The 19,251-nt window shown below is 37.6% G+C and overlaps 1 protein-coding gene and 1 non-coding gene across 2 annotated transcripts in view; one reads left to right on the top strand and one right to left on the bottom strand.

Annotated features, from left to right (window-relative positions):
• DNAH7 (dynein axonemal heavy chain 7) overlaps nucleotides 1-19,251 on the top strand; it is a 263,621-nt gene that overhangs the window by 11,984 nt on the left and 232,386 nt on the right. Inside the window, exons 3-6 of the mRNA XM_053906776.1 lie at nucleotides 835-897; nucleotides 7,747-7,809; nucleotides 11,338-11,446; nucleotides 12,182-12,329. Of these exons, the coding sequence (XP_053762751.1) occupies nucleotides 835-897; nucleotides 7,747-7,809; nucleotides 11,338-11,446; nucleotides 12,182-12,329 (383 nt within the window). The remainder of the gene's footprint in view (nucleotides 1-834; nucleotides 898-7,746; nucleotides 7,810-11,337; nucleotides 11,447-12,181; nucleotides 12,330-19,251) is intronic.
• On the bottom strand, nucleotides 1,391-1,495 carry LOC128772681 (U6 spliceosomal RNA). The gene has a single exon (XR_008416831.1). It is a non-coding gene; the product is annotated as a U6 spliceosomal RNA (small nuclear RNA).

A 19,251-nucleotide genomic window follows, 5' to 3' on the forward strand; every position in this document is an offset into this window, starting at 1 on the left:
GAGGAAACTTTGGACACCATTTAGATTGAGATACATTCTGAGAAGAAGATAGGACCAGTTTTCCACTGAATTGTCTTGGCACTCCTGTCAAAAATCAATTGCCCATAAACAAATGGGTTTATTTCTAAACTTCCAATTCTATCTCTTTGATCTGTGTGTTTATCATTATGTAGTCTTCATTATTCTAGCTTTGTAGTAAGTTGTGAAATCTGGAAGTATGATTCTGCCAACTTTGTGCCTTTTCAAGATTATTTGGCTGTTCTGGGTCCTTATATTTCCATAAGTTTTATGATCAGCTTGTTTATTTCTACTAAAAAAAAATAGCTGAGATTTTGATAGGGAATGTGTTGAATCTGTAGATAATTTTGGGGGAAAGGGGTATTAATATTTGTCTTATAATCCATGAGCATGGGATGTCTTTTCATTTATTTAGGTGTCTTTTTTTTGTAAGTAATGTTTTATAGCTTTTATTGTACAAGTCTTATTAAATTTATTCCTAAGTATTTTATACTTTTTAATTCTATTATAAATGTTTCTTCAATTTTGGATAGTTCATTGCTAATGTTAGAAATACAATTGATTTTTCCCCCCCCATTGGTCTTGGATCCAGCAACATTGCTGAACTTATTCATTAGTTCTTATAATTTTTTGTGGATTCCTTATGAATTTCTGTACACAGTATTATACCATCTGTAGAGTATGTTTTAGAATATTCTGGAGGATATGTGTTTTTCTTAAATTAGACACTGTTGAATTTTGTCGAGTGAATCAATTATAGTATTAACAGAGTGAACAGTTATGGTTCTTTTTTTTCTTTGTATTATTTTCATGCAGGATAAATCTGCCGGCAAAGAAAACTCCAAGGCACCAGTAAGATTTTTACCACAATTGTCAATGGTAATTTACTAATATATCATCATACTTTATTGCTTTTATAATAAAGATGTACTAATGTTCATGCTTGCGAAGCAGTTACTGAATTTCTGGTTTTATTTTTTTATTTTTTTGGGGGGAAGTATATTTTATTATTATTTTAATATAATTCAGTGTCAAGTTGGCTAACATACAGTGTGTAAAATGTACTCTTGGTTTTGGGGGTAGATTCTCATGATTCATCGCTTACATACATCACCCAGTGCTCATCCCAAGTGGTGTCCTCAATGCCCATCACCCATCTTCCCCTCTTTCCCACCATCCCCCCCCATCCACCCTCAGTTTGTTCTCTGTATTTAAGAGTCTTTTATGGTTTGCCTCCCTCCCTCTCTGTTTGTAACTATATTTTTTCTCCTTCCTTTCCCCCCTGGTCTTCTATTAAGTTTCTCAAGCTCCACATATGAGTGAAAACAGATGATACCTGTCTTTGACTGACTTAATTCACTCAGCAGGATACCAAAAATCCGGAAGCTTCACAAATTGACATGTCATCCTTGCGCAGGGGCCGTGCCAATCTCTGTATCGTTCCAATTTTAGTGATATGTGCTGCCGAAGCGAGCACTGAATTTCTGGTTTTAAATTCTGTGCTCCATTGAACTATTTTCCAATGGAGAGCATCCAGGATGAACATATCTTGGGGAAAAATAACTACCTTAATGAGGGAAATTCTAAGTTACAACTACCGGTTTGCACGGAATATTTGAGTAATCTGAGTAAAAGAATTGTGAAGATGGGCTGGCAGAAGCAGTATTGGAATCAGGAAACAATATAGCTTTGTCACTAATGGCTCTGTGACGCTGGTGACTCACCTACCTCTTGGAGCCCCAGTTTCTAAGTCTTAAAATGAGAAAAGCTGATTGAATGATCTTTGAGGAGAGGCTTCTTCCAGCGCTAACATGTGATTTCTTGGATTTTGACATCCTTTGTCATTATTTTGAGTTTATTTTTCTATGGAAGGGGCAGTTAATAGTTTTAGTTGATAACGTGCTAGAAGTGTTAGATTTTACTGCAATAAAATGTACTCTCTAGTACTTTTATGTTGTGTTTAATTGAGTGACACTCTGGTGATTCCTGGAAGTTGAGTGTGAGTAGAGGTTCAATGCAAACATTATTTGTTTTGAAATATCTTCTAAAAACTCAGAATGAACTATAAAATCTGGATTGCTTCATGCAGAGATGATTCCTAATAATAAGAAAGACTTTTTCAGCTTAAAAATCTCAAATGAAATTTTGTTAGCGAATGTTCTTGAACATTTCAAAGTACGTGTTGTGATCGTGACTGTTTTTATTGATAATGCCAAGATTACCATACTGAGTTCTATAAAATAATAAAATCATAGCATCTTTTTTTTTTTTAGTTGTGCAAATCTCTCTGCTTTCTAGTTTTAAAGACTAAGATCCGAAATAGATATTTTCCCTTTAAAAATTTAACAAATTTTAAAACTGGAAAACCAATTGCCATTAGTTTTATTTTTATGTTACTAGTATATACGCTTGGAAATCTCAACAAAATTTAAATTTACTTACTGAACAAATATTCAATGGCTGAAACAAATAATTCTTTGTAGCCATCAAATGTATAAAATGATTTTGTTGCCTGATTTAAACCATATACTATGTTGTTATTAGACTGTATCTTCGTATTTTTCTTTGTATCTTTTTGGGTTGTAGGGCTTTTTAAAGATAAGTAATACTTTTAAGAGATTTTTTAAAAGTAATCCATTGAGTAAAAAATATTGTCATCTGAATATTAAGGTTTGCACTTAGATGGCATTTTTGTAGCTGTAGTTAAGACCTAGAATGATTTTCATTATAGACTTTCATGCTTCTGTAGTTGAAATCAAGGATGATTCAGCACTGGTGGTTCCCAATGTCCGTGAACTGGTGACCAGATTCTCCTCCTTCCTGCACACCACACTTGTAGCACTCGGACGTCCTAAATCCTTTATGGAGCACGATGGGAGTGAAAGAATGGAAGGGCAGACAGAAGGATGGAAGAGCATTGATTTTTAAGATGTCTTAGCTTATTACCTGTGAAAGAAGAGCCTGAAAAAAGGACTTGTATGCACTTTATTTGGGAAGTGATCCCAGGAAGCAGAAATAAGAGATTAAGGAGAGTAAAACCAGGAAGAAAGAAAAGCCAATCTGAGCATGTGTCAGTAAGTTCATTGCCACATTAACTGGCAGTGATCCTGCCATGACCTTCTGAGGAGCTTATACACTGCTTCCTGAAATTGTTGACCTGAATATGATTAGGGAGTAGCATTTATCCATCAACTCTCATCCCACATAGGTGGAGGTTACTCCTGGGATTGTTAACTTTCACCCACTTCTGGTTCCTCCTATATGTGTGCAGAATGGGCTACCTTGAGAGTCCCATTATATGGCATTGGAGAAACCCCACAGCAGAAAGCAAAGGACATTTTCTTGAGGTGAAACACTGTCATTCTATGTGAATTGAAGCCAGCCGAGAACTGTTCACTACAACCATGTGTGGAATCAGAGGCAAAGCCAGGAGGATGGGAAAGGATGTAAGGCACAAGATTTGTCATTTGAAGTCCCTTAGGGCCCTTCTCACAAGACTGCCAAAGAAGAGGGTAAGGGTAGCATATGCCTAGGTCATCACTGGTTAGGAAACTGCAGACTAAAATAGAACTACTTGTCAGCAAAAGTATGTAGATACTAATTTAAAGTCTACCCGTCTGATCTTATTGAAGAGCAACCTTAGTTAGGTGGTATTTTGGCTTCTGTGTGGCTGTTCTTTTTGGTTAGCCAGAGAACCACTACATATAAAATATTCTATTAGACGTATATTCTGTACTGCAATATAAGGAAACATGAAGGCCCTCACTGTTTACCCAGGGCAAAAAGGGTAAAAAAGGTGTTGACAGGACTGGGGTTGATGGCTCAGCATGCAGAATGGGTGGTGTAGAGATTCTAACTCAGAATGACTTAGAGTGAATGTTTGTGTAAGAGGCTGGGGTTGAGCAACGTGTTCTGTACATCTGTGATGGCTGCTATACAGTAGACCTCACATGAATTCCTTCTGTCTTGGTGTGAACATTCCAGGTCACTTGGACCATATGTCACAACCTTTTCTCTCTATTGTCTACAACCTCATTCTTACCATACCTCATTCTTGCTAACAGAAAGCCTTCCACTTTGAGATACCTGTTGCACATTTCAGCTTGCAAACTTAATGCTCATGTTTCCTTCCACATCCTGGGGTTCGCTAGGAATTGTAGAAAATGTTTGTAGTACAGCACTGGATATTCACCTGATTTGATGTTGCACTTTGGTAATTACTGTTTGAAGCTCGTTGCAACTTTTTTCTTTTTTTAAACATTTTTTAAAATTTTGTTTTCTTTAGTTACACTTTTGGGGGGGGCTTGGTTAACCAATTTTGTTTCTAAGATAAAGTTAAAATTAAAACCCATTTATCCAGCTCTATAAGACTGAATTAGTAGGTTGAGATGGAGTGGGATGAAGGGCTGGGAGAGCAGGATAGACACACATACACATTCTATTTCAGGCATGGTTTAAACAATAAACGAATTACCAAAAGAGTGCTATTCCTATTCAAAGAGACCACTTGCAATTGGAGTTAAAGAAAATCTAAACTTTTTTGATCTTGGTCTTGAAGAAAGAGCTGGACTGTAACAAGGAAGTACTGAGGGGACAAACTGATGGGTCTCTTTGTTAGCATATTTATTACCAGCTGACCTACCAGACCCCCAAATTTTAGAGACTTAACCCAACAGAGATTGCCCCTTCCTTGCATGAAGTCTGATGTGGGTCAGAGAGTCCCCTTCCACCCTCTACCTATGCCACTGTGAACATGGGGTCCCCTCACTGCAGGTAGCAGGGGCGGGAGAGTAGAGAAGGCACAGCAGCTCTTATACATCTTACACGTCAGTGCTCATATTTCATGGGCCAGCACAAGTCCTGTGGCTACAGAGTAACCAAGAGAAGCTGGGAAATGATGTGGTTCAGGGCGTATTGAGGAGGCTTTGAAAACCAGGGTGATGACTTGTGCCTGCTTTAATAGGGGGCTTTCTGATATTTCTGAGCAGGCAGCAGTATGATCAGACCATGTCCTGGGAAGGTTATGGTGACCGTCAGTTCCTGGCATTTTCTCTAAATTAAGGCCCATATCTCCTGTTGCCTGGATTAATTTTAAAAACCACTAAATTATTCTCCTTGCCAACTCTAGTCTCCTCCTTGTATATCTTGTTTACTGTTGTAAGGACCATTTATAAAAAATCCCTTTGAATGGCCTTGTATGGTAAATAAGATAAAAATAGAATTTATCACCCAAACTGAGATGCCATTGAGAGTGAAATTCCTACTAATTATGCTTGGGAAAGAGCTATATGCTGGGACTGTCCCAGCAAACTGGGACTTGAGGTCACCTCAAGAGGATTACAGTGGCTCTCTGTTACCAACCAGGCCAGTCAAGCCCCAAACACTTATGCTTCATAATATAGCAGCAACCCCCCCCCCCCCCATCCAGCTTTTCCTCACTCTTGATTTGGGTTCCTACTCAAACAAAACCTCTACAAAGTGGTCTCACTACCCCATCTAACTTAGCGCTTCTCTACCTTTTGCTATCTCTTTACCCAATTTTATTTTTCTCCATTGTACTTATTACTTGCTTACATTATATATATAATAATATATAATGTCTATTATGTATTACTTATATATAATATATAAAATATATATTATATGTATATAATATATATTATATATAATGATTTTTTTTCTGAAATGGCTGTTTATACCCACGAGAATGTAAGCTCCAAGAAGGAATAGGCTTTGTCCTGTCAGTGACTGTAGATCCAGTGTCTGAAAGAAAACCCAGCACATGGTAGGTGTTCGGTAAATCATTGTGCAATAAGACAGTGGTTATACTTTACACTTCGGTTGGGCCAAGTCCCTTTACCTTTGACCCCAATGTCCTCTCCTAAGCCTGATGTACTCATTTAGCTTCCAAGTCCTCGTTCATGAATGTTCCCTCTGTCTTCAATAAGCCCATTGCTGTCCTTTTCTGTGGAGATCCAACTATGCCTCAAGGCTTGGCTTTCATCCTTTCCCTCTTTGAAACTGTCTGTGAATACTCTGCTCTACACCATCTCCCTTCCAGGATGAAAGCATATAGTTTTTAATATTAACTAGACTGTGTGCTTTGTAGGGGCAAAGATGTCCTATAAAGAGTCCTTATCTATACAATATGCACAAAAGTGGCACACTACCTTAGAGTTTTAAAGAGAATTAAATGAGATAATTCATGTAAACTTCTTAGAACAAATATGCAACACATAGCATGATCATTATAAAATATATTCTAATCCTATTTCTTGTTTTACGTACTAAGACTTCAACATCCAGTATATATTTAATATATACTTAAACATATACTCTTTGTTTTTTTAATGTTTATTTATTATTGAGACACTAGAGCATGAGCAGGGGAGGGGCAGAGAGAGGGGGAGACACAGAATCGGAAGCAGGCTCCCGGCTCTGAGCTGTCAGCACAGAGCCCGATGTGGGGCTCGAACTCACAAACTGCAAGATCATGACCTGAGCCAAAGTCAGACACTTAACCGACTGAGCCACCCAGGCGCCCCAAACATACACTCTGAAACATGTCTCACTTCAGGTGAGTGACATTTAAAGGTGTTGATAGTTGCAGGCGGCTAGTGGATGCTGTTTTAGACAACATAGCTTTCAAGAATAGAAGAATAGACATAAGGAACAGCCACTCCTTCTATGTCTAAGGCAGAGTGGTCAAGGGAGAAACTTGGAAGAGCCATCCTTTCCTCAAAGCTTAGACTAAGACCTCTTGGAGATGGGTTGGCTGTGGCCCACTTGGGCGGCAAAGATGTTTGCAGAGATGCTGCAGGCTGGGAGTTGAGTAGACCACCTACTTGCATGCTAAAAAGTTTGAAATGATGTCTCCCTTTATGATGTAAGGGAAACTTCCTGGGAAGATGCCTATAGGGATGTCAGTGAAACCTGCTGAAGGGTGTCTGCCACAGGCTGGGAAGATGCCCAGGGGAAAGGATGCTGACTACTGATAGGCACTCCATGGAGCAAACAGGGGGAAAAACCCTGGAACCAGGAAGAAAAGTTCTCTTAGTGTTCTTTTGAATCCTCTATAATGTTGGGCCAGCTGGAGAAATGTTGATAGAGTCCTGCTCGGGAATCACAAAGCAGGTTAAAAAACATAGATTCAAAGTGGGGAGGCAATAAATCGATCAGTGGCTGAGGCACAACTCCTACCTGTTTTACCGACCAAAGGATCGTTCTCCACAGTGCTTTTCATTATGTAGATGACATTCCTACCATGCCCTTCCCCTCTATTCCAAGGGGATAGCAATGCTTTTCCCTGAAAAGTATAAATGTGACTTACGGCAACTTGAGGGCACATTAACACGAATGCGTCGTTACCTTAGGAAGCGGAACACCACAGTTGTCAATAGAACAAAAGTGTTATTTTAGTGATAGAGAAGGGTGGTAGAGCTGAGCAAGCCCTGGACACTAGCTGGGTTCAAGTAAATTCCCAAAAGTAGATGTGATGGGTAAGAAGTTTTGCACACTTTTCAAAGCTTTCTAAGTATTGTGGGATACCACCTTTCTTTCTTTCCTTGCTACAAAGGAAGTCACTCTAAGACAAATGATGAGAAGTTTAAAGTTGGTCTTTGAATGTTTTTGATGACCTATACCTTGCAGTAGATCCTCTGTAAAATTGGTTGAGTGAATCAATTGTGCCATTAAGAGTGAACAGTTTTCCTCCTATTTTTCATGCAGGATAAGTCAGCCAGCAAAGAAAAAGGCAAGACCCCAGGAAGAGTTTTACCCCAGTTGGCTACGGTAATTTACCTATATACTGGATCTTTGCCATTTTGAAAATGTCTTTCAAACTTGTAAATAAGTAACTGAACATCAGATTTTGAATTTTGGTCTCCATTTGATTATTTTCTGTTGGAGAAATTCTATGAGGTACACATATTAGGAAAAATAACTATCTTAAAGTAACTGTAAGCTATAATTTCCTGGTATGTCAAGAGTATTTCAATATTCCAGATAAAAGAATTTCCAAGATGGGCTAGCAGAAAGTTTATCAGTATTGGAGTTAGGAAGTGAGGTCTCAGGGTACAGCTTTGTCCCTAATGGCTTTAGTATCTGAAAGGATCATTTATCTCTGTGAGCTGCAGTTCCTGTGTTTGAAAATGAGAAGAGTTGGTTTCTTTGAGCTGTATCTTCCGGCACTGAAACACTATGCTGCAGAAGAGTCCTTAGATCTTGGTATCCTTTTAAAAATTATTATGTTTAGATTATCAATGTGCTATGGTAGAGGCAGTTCGTAGACTCTTTCATTTGGTAAGTGCTGGATATGATATGCTTCACTGTAATAAATTTTACCAGTGACTTTGCTAGTAATGTGGAGTTTAATGCCATCGAGCTGTCCCCTTGTGACCTCTGGAAGTTGGATTTAGGTGGAGGTTCAATGCAAACAGTATTTTTTTCTAACTGTGATAAAAGACACCTAACAAAAAACTTACCATTCTAACTATTTTTAATTGAACCATAGCTCAGTGGCATTAAGGGCATTCACATTGTTGTGCGTCCATCACTGTCCTCCATCTCCAGAACGCTTTTCATCTTTGCAAACTGAAGCTCTGTGCCCATTAAACAGTATCTCCTTTGTGTCCTGAGCCCATGGCAGCTAGCATTCTACTCTCTGTCTTTATGTGTTGGACTGCTCCAGGTAGCTTGTGTAAGTGGAACCATACATTTGTCCTTTGAGGCCTGGCTTTATTTAGCATAACGCTTTCGAGGTTTATCTAAAGATTATTTTTTTGAAAGATAATTTAAAAGCTACAAACAAATTATAAAATTGAATTTGTGTTGCTTTTTTTTTTTTTAATTTTTTTTTTAACATTTATTTATTTTTGAGACAGAGAGAGACAAAGCATGAACGGGGGAGGGTCAGAGAGAGGGAGACACAGAATCCGAAACAGGCTCCAGGCTCTGAGCTGTCAGCACAGAGCCCGACGCAGGGCTCGAACTCATGGAGCATGAGATCATGACCTGAGCTGAAGTCGGCCTCCCAACTGACTGAGCCATTCAGGCGCCCCGAATTTGTGTTGCTTTATGTACAGAAGATTCCTGATAATTTTAAATGGATGACAGTTTTCACCTGGGAAACTTAAGAGTTAATGTTCTTAAATGAAAGATTTTGAATATTACAAAATATAAATGTTGAAAATTTATTCATTTTTGAGAGACAGAGAGAGCACAAGCAGGGAAGTGCCAGAGGGAGAGGGAGATCAGAATCTGAATCAGGCTCCAGACTCTGAGCTGTCAGCACAGAGCCTGACATGGGGCTCGAACCCACAAGCTGTGATATCATCACCAAGCTGAAGTCGGATACTTAACCTACTGAGACACCCAGGTGCCCCTACAAAACACAAATTTTATTTTATTTTATTTTATTTATTTTTGAGACAGGGAGAGACAGAGCATGAATGGGGGAGCGTCAGAGAGAGAGGGAGACACAGAATCCGAAACAGGCTCCAGGCTCTGAGCTGTCAGCACACAGCCTGATGTGGGGCTCAAACTCACGGACCACGAGATCATGACCTGAGCCGAAGTCGGATGCTCAACCGACTGAGCCACCCAGGTGCCCCCAAAACACAAATTTTAATTAAAAACATGTTTTTGTGGATGACACCGGAGTATCATGCCAAGTTCTGTAAAATTCAGCCATAGAATGCTTTCCCTAGTTCTACAAAATCTATTGTAGATTTTATAGTTTAAAAGACAAGACTTGAAATAAAATAGACATTTTCTTTTGAAAACTCAACAAATTTTAACCCCCCCTCCAAAAAAAAAATATTATCCTGAGTTCATTGTGTCTGGTTAGCATAGAGGGTTTAGAAATGTAAACCTAAATTTTCTTATTTACTATTCAGTGGCTGAGTTGCATAATAATCCTTTCCTGTTGGTGGCATATAATAGTCTACAACACTTTTGTTGGCTGCTTTAAGCCTGGTTTTATGTTCATATGTATCTTAGGTTTTTTTTCCTCAGCATTCTCTGTGTTTTATATGTTACAAGGAAAATAATATTTTCAAGAGATGTTCTTATAAACCCATTGACTTAAAAAAAACAGCAAACTACTTTCATTTGAATATTAAGGTTTACACTTGGATGAAATTTTCCAGCAGTAGTTAAGACCTAGAATGATTTTTCACTACAAGGCTTCATGCTTCTAGAGAAGATCCCTGTAGTTGAAATCAAGGGTGACTCAGCACTGGTAACTCCCATTCTCAAAAAAAAAACAACAGGTTTTTTTTATTTGTTTTGTCTTTTCTCACCCTCTCTACACTCCTCACTCATAGCACCCCCACAAATATTAAGTCCTTTATGGAGCAAGATGAGACTAAAGGAATGGAAAGGCAGTCAGAATGGAAGAGCATGGATCTTTAAGTTGCCTTAGCTTGTTTTCCTGCGAAAGAAGAGCCAGAAATAAGTTCATTTGGGAGCAGGAGTAAGGATTGCAGAGAGTAAAAAGTAGGAAGAAGCCTGTGCAAGTATGGGCTTTCTATCAACGTGGTCTGGATCCGAGAGGAAGATAGAGATTCTGTCGTCTGTAAAATGTGTATTTTACTTTCAAATCCACCCATCTGGGTTTCTCGATAAGTCCTAGGTTCCAGCAGCAGTGGGTCTGTGTTCTGGTATTGCAGTAATTGGCCTGAGCTAATTTTTGTTGTCTTTTTAGAAGACCTAGCTGTTTTCCTGTCTGCCACAGTCCCCACCAGCTTCTCTTGTTCCCCAGCACTGAAGCTGAGTGCCAATTAGCCATCATCACTAGCCTTCCTCCCTCTTTTATGAGATCTGCCTACGTCTTTTAAGTATAAGAATATATGAACCCTGCCTTCGAGTGTGGAATAAATCCGTGAGTTGCCGAAGTACGAGACAACTGCTTAAAGCTATGAGAACAGGAAGATCTTTTGGAGCTGGAATGCAGAGAAGCTCATTAGCATTGGAGCCCAGCAGAGAGTCCTTCTCATTAAAATGGAAGGCCTAAAAATCACTTGCCAATGTTTGGGGGGGAGGGGAGGAGGCTCTCCGGAATGCCCACCCTAGTGTTATGTAACAGATGCCCGCATCAAACTAGCATCAGAGCCTTTGGTAATGTCTCCCAAATGTCACACGCCACAGCCATTCACAGGCTTGAACAAGGTTTGCTGTGGAGTGTGCCTTCTTTCCAGATGTCCGGATTTGTTTGAGAAAATGTCTCCTGCATTTCATGAAAAAAAAAAGTGGGTTTTTTTGTTTGTTTTGTTTTTTTCTGACCTTGTTGATTAATGCTGTTTGCATTTCCTGTTCCAGGTGAGCACAAAGCCCCAGTGGCAGCAGGCAGCTCCGTCATTCCATTTGACTGTAAAGCAGGCTGATGAGATTCCTGAACAGTTTAGCGTTAAAAATGAACAGTCCTATGGTAAGAACTTTATTCCAACTTAGACTTAAGGAAATTCTCTAGAGGGAAAAAAAAAAAATCGTACAACATTTTAGTTGAGAGTAGTGAAATTGTAAAACTGAAATGACATTTATGTCAAGTAGGAAAATTTATCCCAAATGTTTTCCCTTGTAAAATAACTGATTCCAGTTCGTAATTATTTCAGGCTGTTGTAAATGCTATAAAAGCTGATATTTTAAGAATTGGTGTTTATGTTAAAACTTCGATTTATTGTAGTCAGAATTTGCCTCTGCATGAAAGCCTTTTTTTTCTGAGAGCGATTTTAAGAAGTTGTAAATTTTGCTTCCAAATTAGTCATTTTAATATTTTTTTACTTTTTATTTTATTGAGTCCTCAGATTGATTACATTGAATATTAACATTTTTTTCATCATGGTTCTTTAAATTTTGAGATAGTTTTGTGTTATTTTAATCATATTTTTAATCTTCATTTTAAGAAGGTTCTATGTAAATTAATTGAAAACTAGAGTTATTAGCATATTAATCAAAATATAAATGAATATTCTTGAAATAGTCAAAGGTTTCTATTATGTTTAACTTCCTAAGACTGAAAGAAAGGTAATTGTACTTACGGTAACTTGAGAACTTACAGTGTGTAGATTTTTCTTGAAAGTTGCTTTAGCATTTTATTCTAACCACTTAAATGTTTTAGCTTTTTAGATGACTAACTTATGCTTTTTTTAAAAAAAAATTCAAGCTGAATACATGGAACATTTTGGCAAAAAGGGCAAAATACTAGACCAAATGGAGGATAATTATGCTGGACCATCTACTTCCAAATCCAAGAGCAAATTTCCACATAAAGAACGAGAAAACTTTAGAAGCACTCTTGTTAATGTCATTATGTAAGTTCTATAAGCTAAGCAGTATGTGTTAACCTTGTTAGAACCCCGGGTAACTTTTTATCTAAAAGTATAACAATTCCATGCATCTCTAAGGATGCCCCAAAGCCTTGTTGGAGTGAGGTCAGAGTACAAATAAAGACTGAGCTTAACCCTATGAAGTGTGTCTCACTTATTAAATATTACAAACGAAAAAGGTACTGATGTTAATGCTGATGTTGGCTGAGGGAGCACAATGTCTGGGAGCTCCGGTCATGGCCACCGTGGCTGGTGGAAGATAAGGTGTGGGTTTCCTCCCACCCCCATCTCTTCTGCTCAGGTAATGTGGTGTTGGGGGTCTCCTTGTCTACAAAAACAAGGAATTGGGGTGAAGCGATCAGCCTTGTGAGCAGGGCTGGGCTTGCCAGTTCTGAGTTGTAAGTCCGCTTAGAAGAGCAGTGCAGATTTAAGTCATTAGTGCCTCTTTACCTGTTTCCTCACTGCTTCTTGCTAGATGCCTGCTACACTCTTTGTTTATGACTCTCTAGGCACCCAAGCTGCCATTTGTGAACATAATTTCATGACACGTTGCAGGAAGTAACTTGCCCACAGATTCCTGTTTTACTGTCCCCATGTGGTACTTTAGTGGCCGAATGGCCACCTTGAAAGGGGGACAGTGGGTACTGTGTGCTGGCAAAGGGATTTTGTGGGAGCCCTGTGCAGCCGGCTTGCAGGTGTGCACCTCTGCTAGAGTAGTTTGAAGTTTGCCTTTGCCCGTAGGATCTTACCAGCTTGGCCCACTTTTTTGGATTAAGCACTCTTGCATTCCACAAACTGTGTGAAATCAAAACCCCAAACCATGGGCTGGGTAGCTTACAAAGTCTTGGAAGCAACTTTTTCTGTGCCCAGCATCCTGGCTAAGACAGATGATCTTTCTTGACACAACTTCCTGTGCCTGTCACTTCTGGTCCTTATCTGCTTGAGGATAGAGCTGGTCTTGGGTTTTAGCTTCACACAAGGGGCCTCACTTTGAATTCTTCATTTCACTCAGCCCTATGGAATCATCTCCTCACCTCCTGATTGACATGGGCTTTAAAGTCCAAGGCCCTGGACCCCATAAATGTAGCCTCAGGATTTTGATGATTGCCATTCCATTTTTTTTTTCTCCTATTTCCTTTTTTTTGTGTGTGTGTGAGCTCATCTATGCATTCAAAAGGAACGTGCCATATTCTCCAACATTTATAGAATGGTACTGGGAGGTTTTTCAGATTATCTTTGTTGTTGTAGTAAAAGAAACAGTAGTCTCTTTTTAGCCATTTTATGTCATTTTTTAGTTATGCCTTTTATAAATAGGATATGGATAGATATATTGAAATTCAATCTTAGAGTTTCTATACTTTAGTATTATGTTTAATCCCATTTATAGTTGTTGGCATTTCATATACATGTGTGCTTCTACCAATTTATTTTGTACTTTGTGTTTACTATATATTTACTATATTGCCTTTGCTTCTTTTTTCTTCTTTTTTCTGCTTTCTATTGAATTGAATTTTCTCTCTTCTCCCTTTATTTCTATTGGCTTAAAAGCTATCAAACACAGTGGTTACCCTAACATTTATTTATTTTTAATATTTTTGAATGTTTATTTTTGAGGGAGAGAGTGCAAGCAGGGGAGGGGCAGAGAGAGGGAGACACAGAATCTGAAGCAGGCTCCAGGCTCTGAGCTGTCAGTACAGAGCCCGACGCGGGGCTCGAATTCACGGACCTTGAGATAATGACCGGAGCTGAAGTTGGATGCTTAACCGACTGAGCCACCCAGGCACCTCTGGTTACCCTAATATTTAAAACCACATATTGTAATTTATACTTTTTAACGTTTAAAATTCAATTTTATCTGTCTTGCCCCTGAATAACACAAAGGGATCTTGGACTGCTCTAACTTAGCTCTGAACTTTCCTTGGCATTCTCCATGTGATCATTCTTCATTTTATTTCTACTAATATTTTTATAATATTTTAGTTCTACCAGGTCCTTATATTCCGCATACTTTTTTTCTTAACGCTGAGATTTACTAACATGTTTTCTAATTTCTTGGAAAATTGCCTTTGCATTCTACTCTTCTGGGTGCATTTTCTGTTTTGCTGAAGTTCATCCTTCAGTAGTTGTTTCAGTGAGAATCTACGGGGAATTAACTTGAGACAGTCATCTCTGTAAAGGTCGCTGTTTTGTCCTTACCCCTGAATTAATGACAAAGCTGGCTACAAAATGAAAGGATAATTGCAATTTTTACCTTATATCTGAAAACTTTGGGTGAAAAATATTAGCCAGGGCGCCTGGGTGGCTAAGTCAGTTAAGTGTCTGAGTCTTGATTTCTGCTCAGGTCATGATCTCACAGTCCATGGGATCGAGCTCAGTGTTGGGCTCTGTGCTGACAGCATGGAGCCTGCTTGGGATTTTCTCTCTCCCTCTCTCTCTCTGCCCCTTCTTCAGGTTGCACACACATGTTCTCTTTATCTCTCAAAATAAATAAACTTTAAAAGACAAAAAAATTGGTTAATATTTTTATTTTATGTATTGTTTTTCCCCAGCTTTATTAAGATATAATTGACAAATAAAATTGGAATATGTTTAAAGTGTACGATGTGAGAATATACGTATATATTGTGAAAGGATCCCCACAGTCAAGTTAGTTAACACATCCATCATCTCACATCTTCACCTTTTTTGTGTGTGTGTGTGTGTGTGATAACGCCTAAGTTCAACTTTTAGCAAATTTCAGTCATATAATAGAGTACTATCAACTGTAGCCACCATGACTTGTATCATTGTTGATGAGAAGCCTACATCACTCTATTTGTCATTACTTTATTTGCACTCTGTATTTGTACTCTGTCAACCTGTCTTTCTTTTCCTGAACAATTTTATTTTCAAAGCCTTCTAGAGAGGCTTAAAAACGGCTTCATTGAGATATAACTTACATACCATTAAATTCCTCAAGGTTAAGTGTACAATTGAATGAATTTTAGTAAATTTCTACAGTTCAACCTTAACCAAAATCTAGGTTTAGAATATTTTCATCATCCATAAAAATTTTGTCTGTTTCCATTAATTCTCTCTACCACTGGTTGCCCCAGGCAATCATTGATCTGTGTTCTGTTTTTATAGTTTTATCTTTTCTAAAATTTTATATAAACGGATTCCTAGAATATGTTTTTTTAATCCATTCGTTTTGTTTATTTTTGTAGTTTTGGGCTATTTGAAAGTGCTACTATGAACGAACATTTGAGTGCAAGTCTTTTTGTGGATATGTTTTCATTTCTCCTGGCTAGATGCCAAATTATAGAAATGATTGTATAGTAGGTATATGTTTAACTTTTAAAGATATTGCTGAACGGTCTTCCAAGTGGCTACACCATTTGACAATCCCACAAGCAGTGTACGAAGAGGTTTCTAGTTTTTCCACATCCATGTCCACGCTTTTTTTGTTTTGTTTTGCCTATTCTAGCCATTCTAGTAGATGTGTTATTTTATCTCGTTATGGCTTTAAAATTATATGCCCCTAATGACCAATGATAATGGGCATCTTTTCTGGTGGTTGTTTGACATTCATATAATTTCTTTGAAATGTGTGTTTAAATCTTTTGTCCACTTTTAAAAAATTGGGTTGTTTATCTTTCTACTAATGCATTGGACAAGTGCTTGAAATATTTCCTATGCAAGTCTCTTATTAGATCTATCTTTTGAAAATATTTTCTTCCAGGTTGTGACTTATCTTTTCATTTTCTTAATGGTATTTTTTGGAAAGTGAAAGTGTTAAATTTTGATGAAGCTCACATTTATGAATTTTTTCTTTGGTTGATGCTTTTGGAGTCATATCTAAGAATCCTTTTCTGTCACAAGATTTTCTATGTTTTCTTAGTTTATTCTTAAAACAGCTTTACCTCTTATATTTATGTGCATGATTTAGTTTATCGTATGAGATAGGGTTGAGGTTCAATTTTTTGGATATAGATATCTAAATGTTTCAGCCCCCTTTGTTGAAAAGACTATTCCCATTGAATTAGGTTGGCACCTTTGTCAAAAATCATTGGACCATATATGGGGTTCTGTTTCTGGTCCATTGGTCTATATTTCCATGTTTACACCACTACTATTCTGTCTTGATCACTCAAACTTTATAGTTTGAAATTAGATAGTTTAAGTCCATAACATTTATTATCCTATTTCAAAATGGCTTTGGCTATTCTAGGTCTTTTGCATTTTCATATACATTTTAAGACCAGCTTGTCAGTTTCTGTTTAAAAAAAAAACAAAAAACCCTTGGGGCACCTGGGTGGCTCAGTCGGTTAAGCGTCTGACTTCAGCTCAGGTCATGATCTCACGGTTCTTGGGTTCAAGCCCCGCGTTGGGCTCTGTGCTGACAGCTCAGAGCCTGGAGCCTCTTTCAGATTCTGTGTCTCCCTCTCTCTCTCTGCCCCTCCCCCACTTGCGCTCTGTCTCTGTCTCAAAAATAAATAAACATTAAAAACAATTAAAAAAAAAGCCTACTAGGATTTAGTAGTCATTGTATTGAATTTGTAGATTGATTTTATGATGATTGCCATTTTAATAATATTGAATCTTCTAGTCCATAAACATGAACTTTTTATTTAGTTTTTCTTTAATTGCTCCTTGCAATGCAATGTCTTGTGTTTGTAATATATGTCTTGTACTTCTTTTAAAAAGATCTTCAGTACTTTTTGATGTGAATGGAATTATTTAATTTTTGGATTGTTCTTGGCCAGTATACAGAAAAATCAACTGATTTTTACTTACTGATCTCCTATCTGTAAGACCTTACTAAACTTGCTTACTAGTTCTGGAGCTTTTTAAAAGATATCATAGAATTCCTATGTATACAATTATGTTGTCTACAAATACAGTTTTACTTCATGTCCAGTGTCTTCCATCTTTCTCCCTTTCCATTTTGCACTTGTTAGGTTCTTCAGTATATTTTGAAATAGGATTGCTGATAGTGGACTTCCCAGTCTTAGTGGGAAACCATTCAGTCTTTCACATTTATGTAGGATGTTACTTGTAGGTTTTTCACATACCCTTTATCAAGTTAAAAAGATTCCTTCTTTTCCTAGTTGGTTGAGAGATGTTACTGTAAATGGATGCTGGATTTTTGTCCAGTGCTTTTTCAGTGTCCATTGAAATGAGAATTCGTTTTTGTCCTTTAATCTTTCAGTATAGTATAGTAACTGCCTTTCAGGTTAAAGCTTACATCCCTTTCACTTAGTCATTATGTACAATCCTTTTTGTGTGTTGCTGGATTTGATTTGCTAATATTGTGTTCAAGGTTTTCAAGTCCATATTAATGAATGATACGGGTCTGTACTTTTATTGTCATGTCTTTGGCTGTAGGCCTCAAAATGAGTTGGGAAGTGTTTTTACCTCCTCTCTTTTCTGAATGAGTTTAGGTAGAATTGGTATTATTTCATCCTTGTTTGATGGAACTTTTTGAAGCCAACCAGACCTGAAGTTTTCTTTGTGGGAAGATTATTAATTACTCCTTCAATTAGTTTACTTGTTATATATCCAGATTTTCTATTTCTTCTTGAGTCATGTTTGGTATTTTTGCTTTTTAGGAATCTATTTTCACTGAAGTTGTCTAATTTGCTGGCATAAAGTTCAGAAAATAAGTTCCTTATTTACAGCCGTTCTACTCATTTTCTCCTTTGGTACCTGCTGACTCCAAGATCAGAGCCTTTCCTAAGGATCTCGTAGGCAGATTGGTTGTCTTCTTACATGAGTTATGGGCTATGGTGTTTTCAACTGTTTTTATCTGTCTTCTCTCTTCTTTTCATGTTCCAGAAATTTGTTGAAATATCTCAACTGATGATCCTCTAGTCTCTTTACAGTCCTTGGTTAAAATTACTGCCATTTTCATGAGGAAACTTGAAAAAAAGGGATGTTTTTGCCACCATCTTGACTCAATATCTCTATTGAATTAATAAAGAAAATCAATATAGTTTTTTCATTTTTAGGAAATGAGGTACATCATATTTTCTCTTTAGTCAGGTAAAGTGTCGCCTTTAGATTTATTTCTGAAAGGAATATTGTTCTGCTGGAAAGAGCATGACAGTTTGAGAGCACATATGGATGGACAAATCCTTGTTGTTTGTATTTAATTAACAAACACAAAGGGGAAGCTATTTAATCTCTCTGACATTCAGTTTCTCATCTGTGATGATTTCTCTGTCTCTTCTAACAATAGGTGTGAGGATTAGAGATAACATGTGAAAATGTTGAGGGCCTGACTAGGTGATCAATAAAAAGTTTTTATTATTGTTTCTAGAGAGCAGAATCTTAGCCTATAGCCACGGAATGATTGAATCCTAGAGTTTTAGAGCTGAAAGGATCTTCATTATGACTGCAATAACTTGTGCAGCTGGCCCTATAGCCCCCAACTTCCTCCTCACCTTCCCTGACCTTACTGCACTTTTCTAGGCAGGCATTACTCACACGGAGGATGAAGCTTGTTGGACTCTCTGGGTTTAGCAAGGTAAATAACAGGAGACTTTCTTCCATTAAAAACATGAACAACACAGTTATTAAGATCATATACATTATGGTGGCAGAATCTGCATGCAGATGTCCTGATTCTTGAAGTCCATTACTGTTGCATTAGTACCTCTTGACTGTATAATCAAAATGAGATGACTTTTTTTTATAATTAGAATAGTCAACCCTTCTCACTCCAAGTGTAGAATACCTTGAAGATCTTCCACTGCTCCTTTTGTATTCTTGTTCCCAAATGTCTGATAAACATTTGTTAAGCATCCACTATGTACGAATTAAACTAAGACATTACCTGAGCTATTGCATTGACTCTTTTCCCTGATCCATATAATTGAAAAAATGAGTATAAAGTTCACAAAGTATTTGACTCCTGGATTTGCAA

The sequence above is a fragment of the Panthera pardus genome, unplaced genomic scaffold (genome assembly GCF_024362965.1).
Source record: "Panthera pardus isolate Hobbes unplaced genomic scaffold, ASM2436296v1 HiC_scaffold_10, whole genome shotgun sequence".
NCBI classification, from domain to species: domain Eukaryota; kingdom Metazoa; phylum Chordata; class Mammalia; order Carnivora; family Felidae; genus Panthera; species Panthera pardus.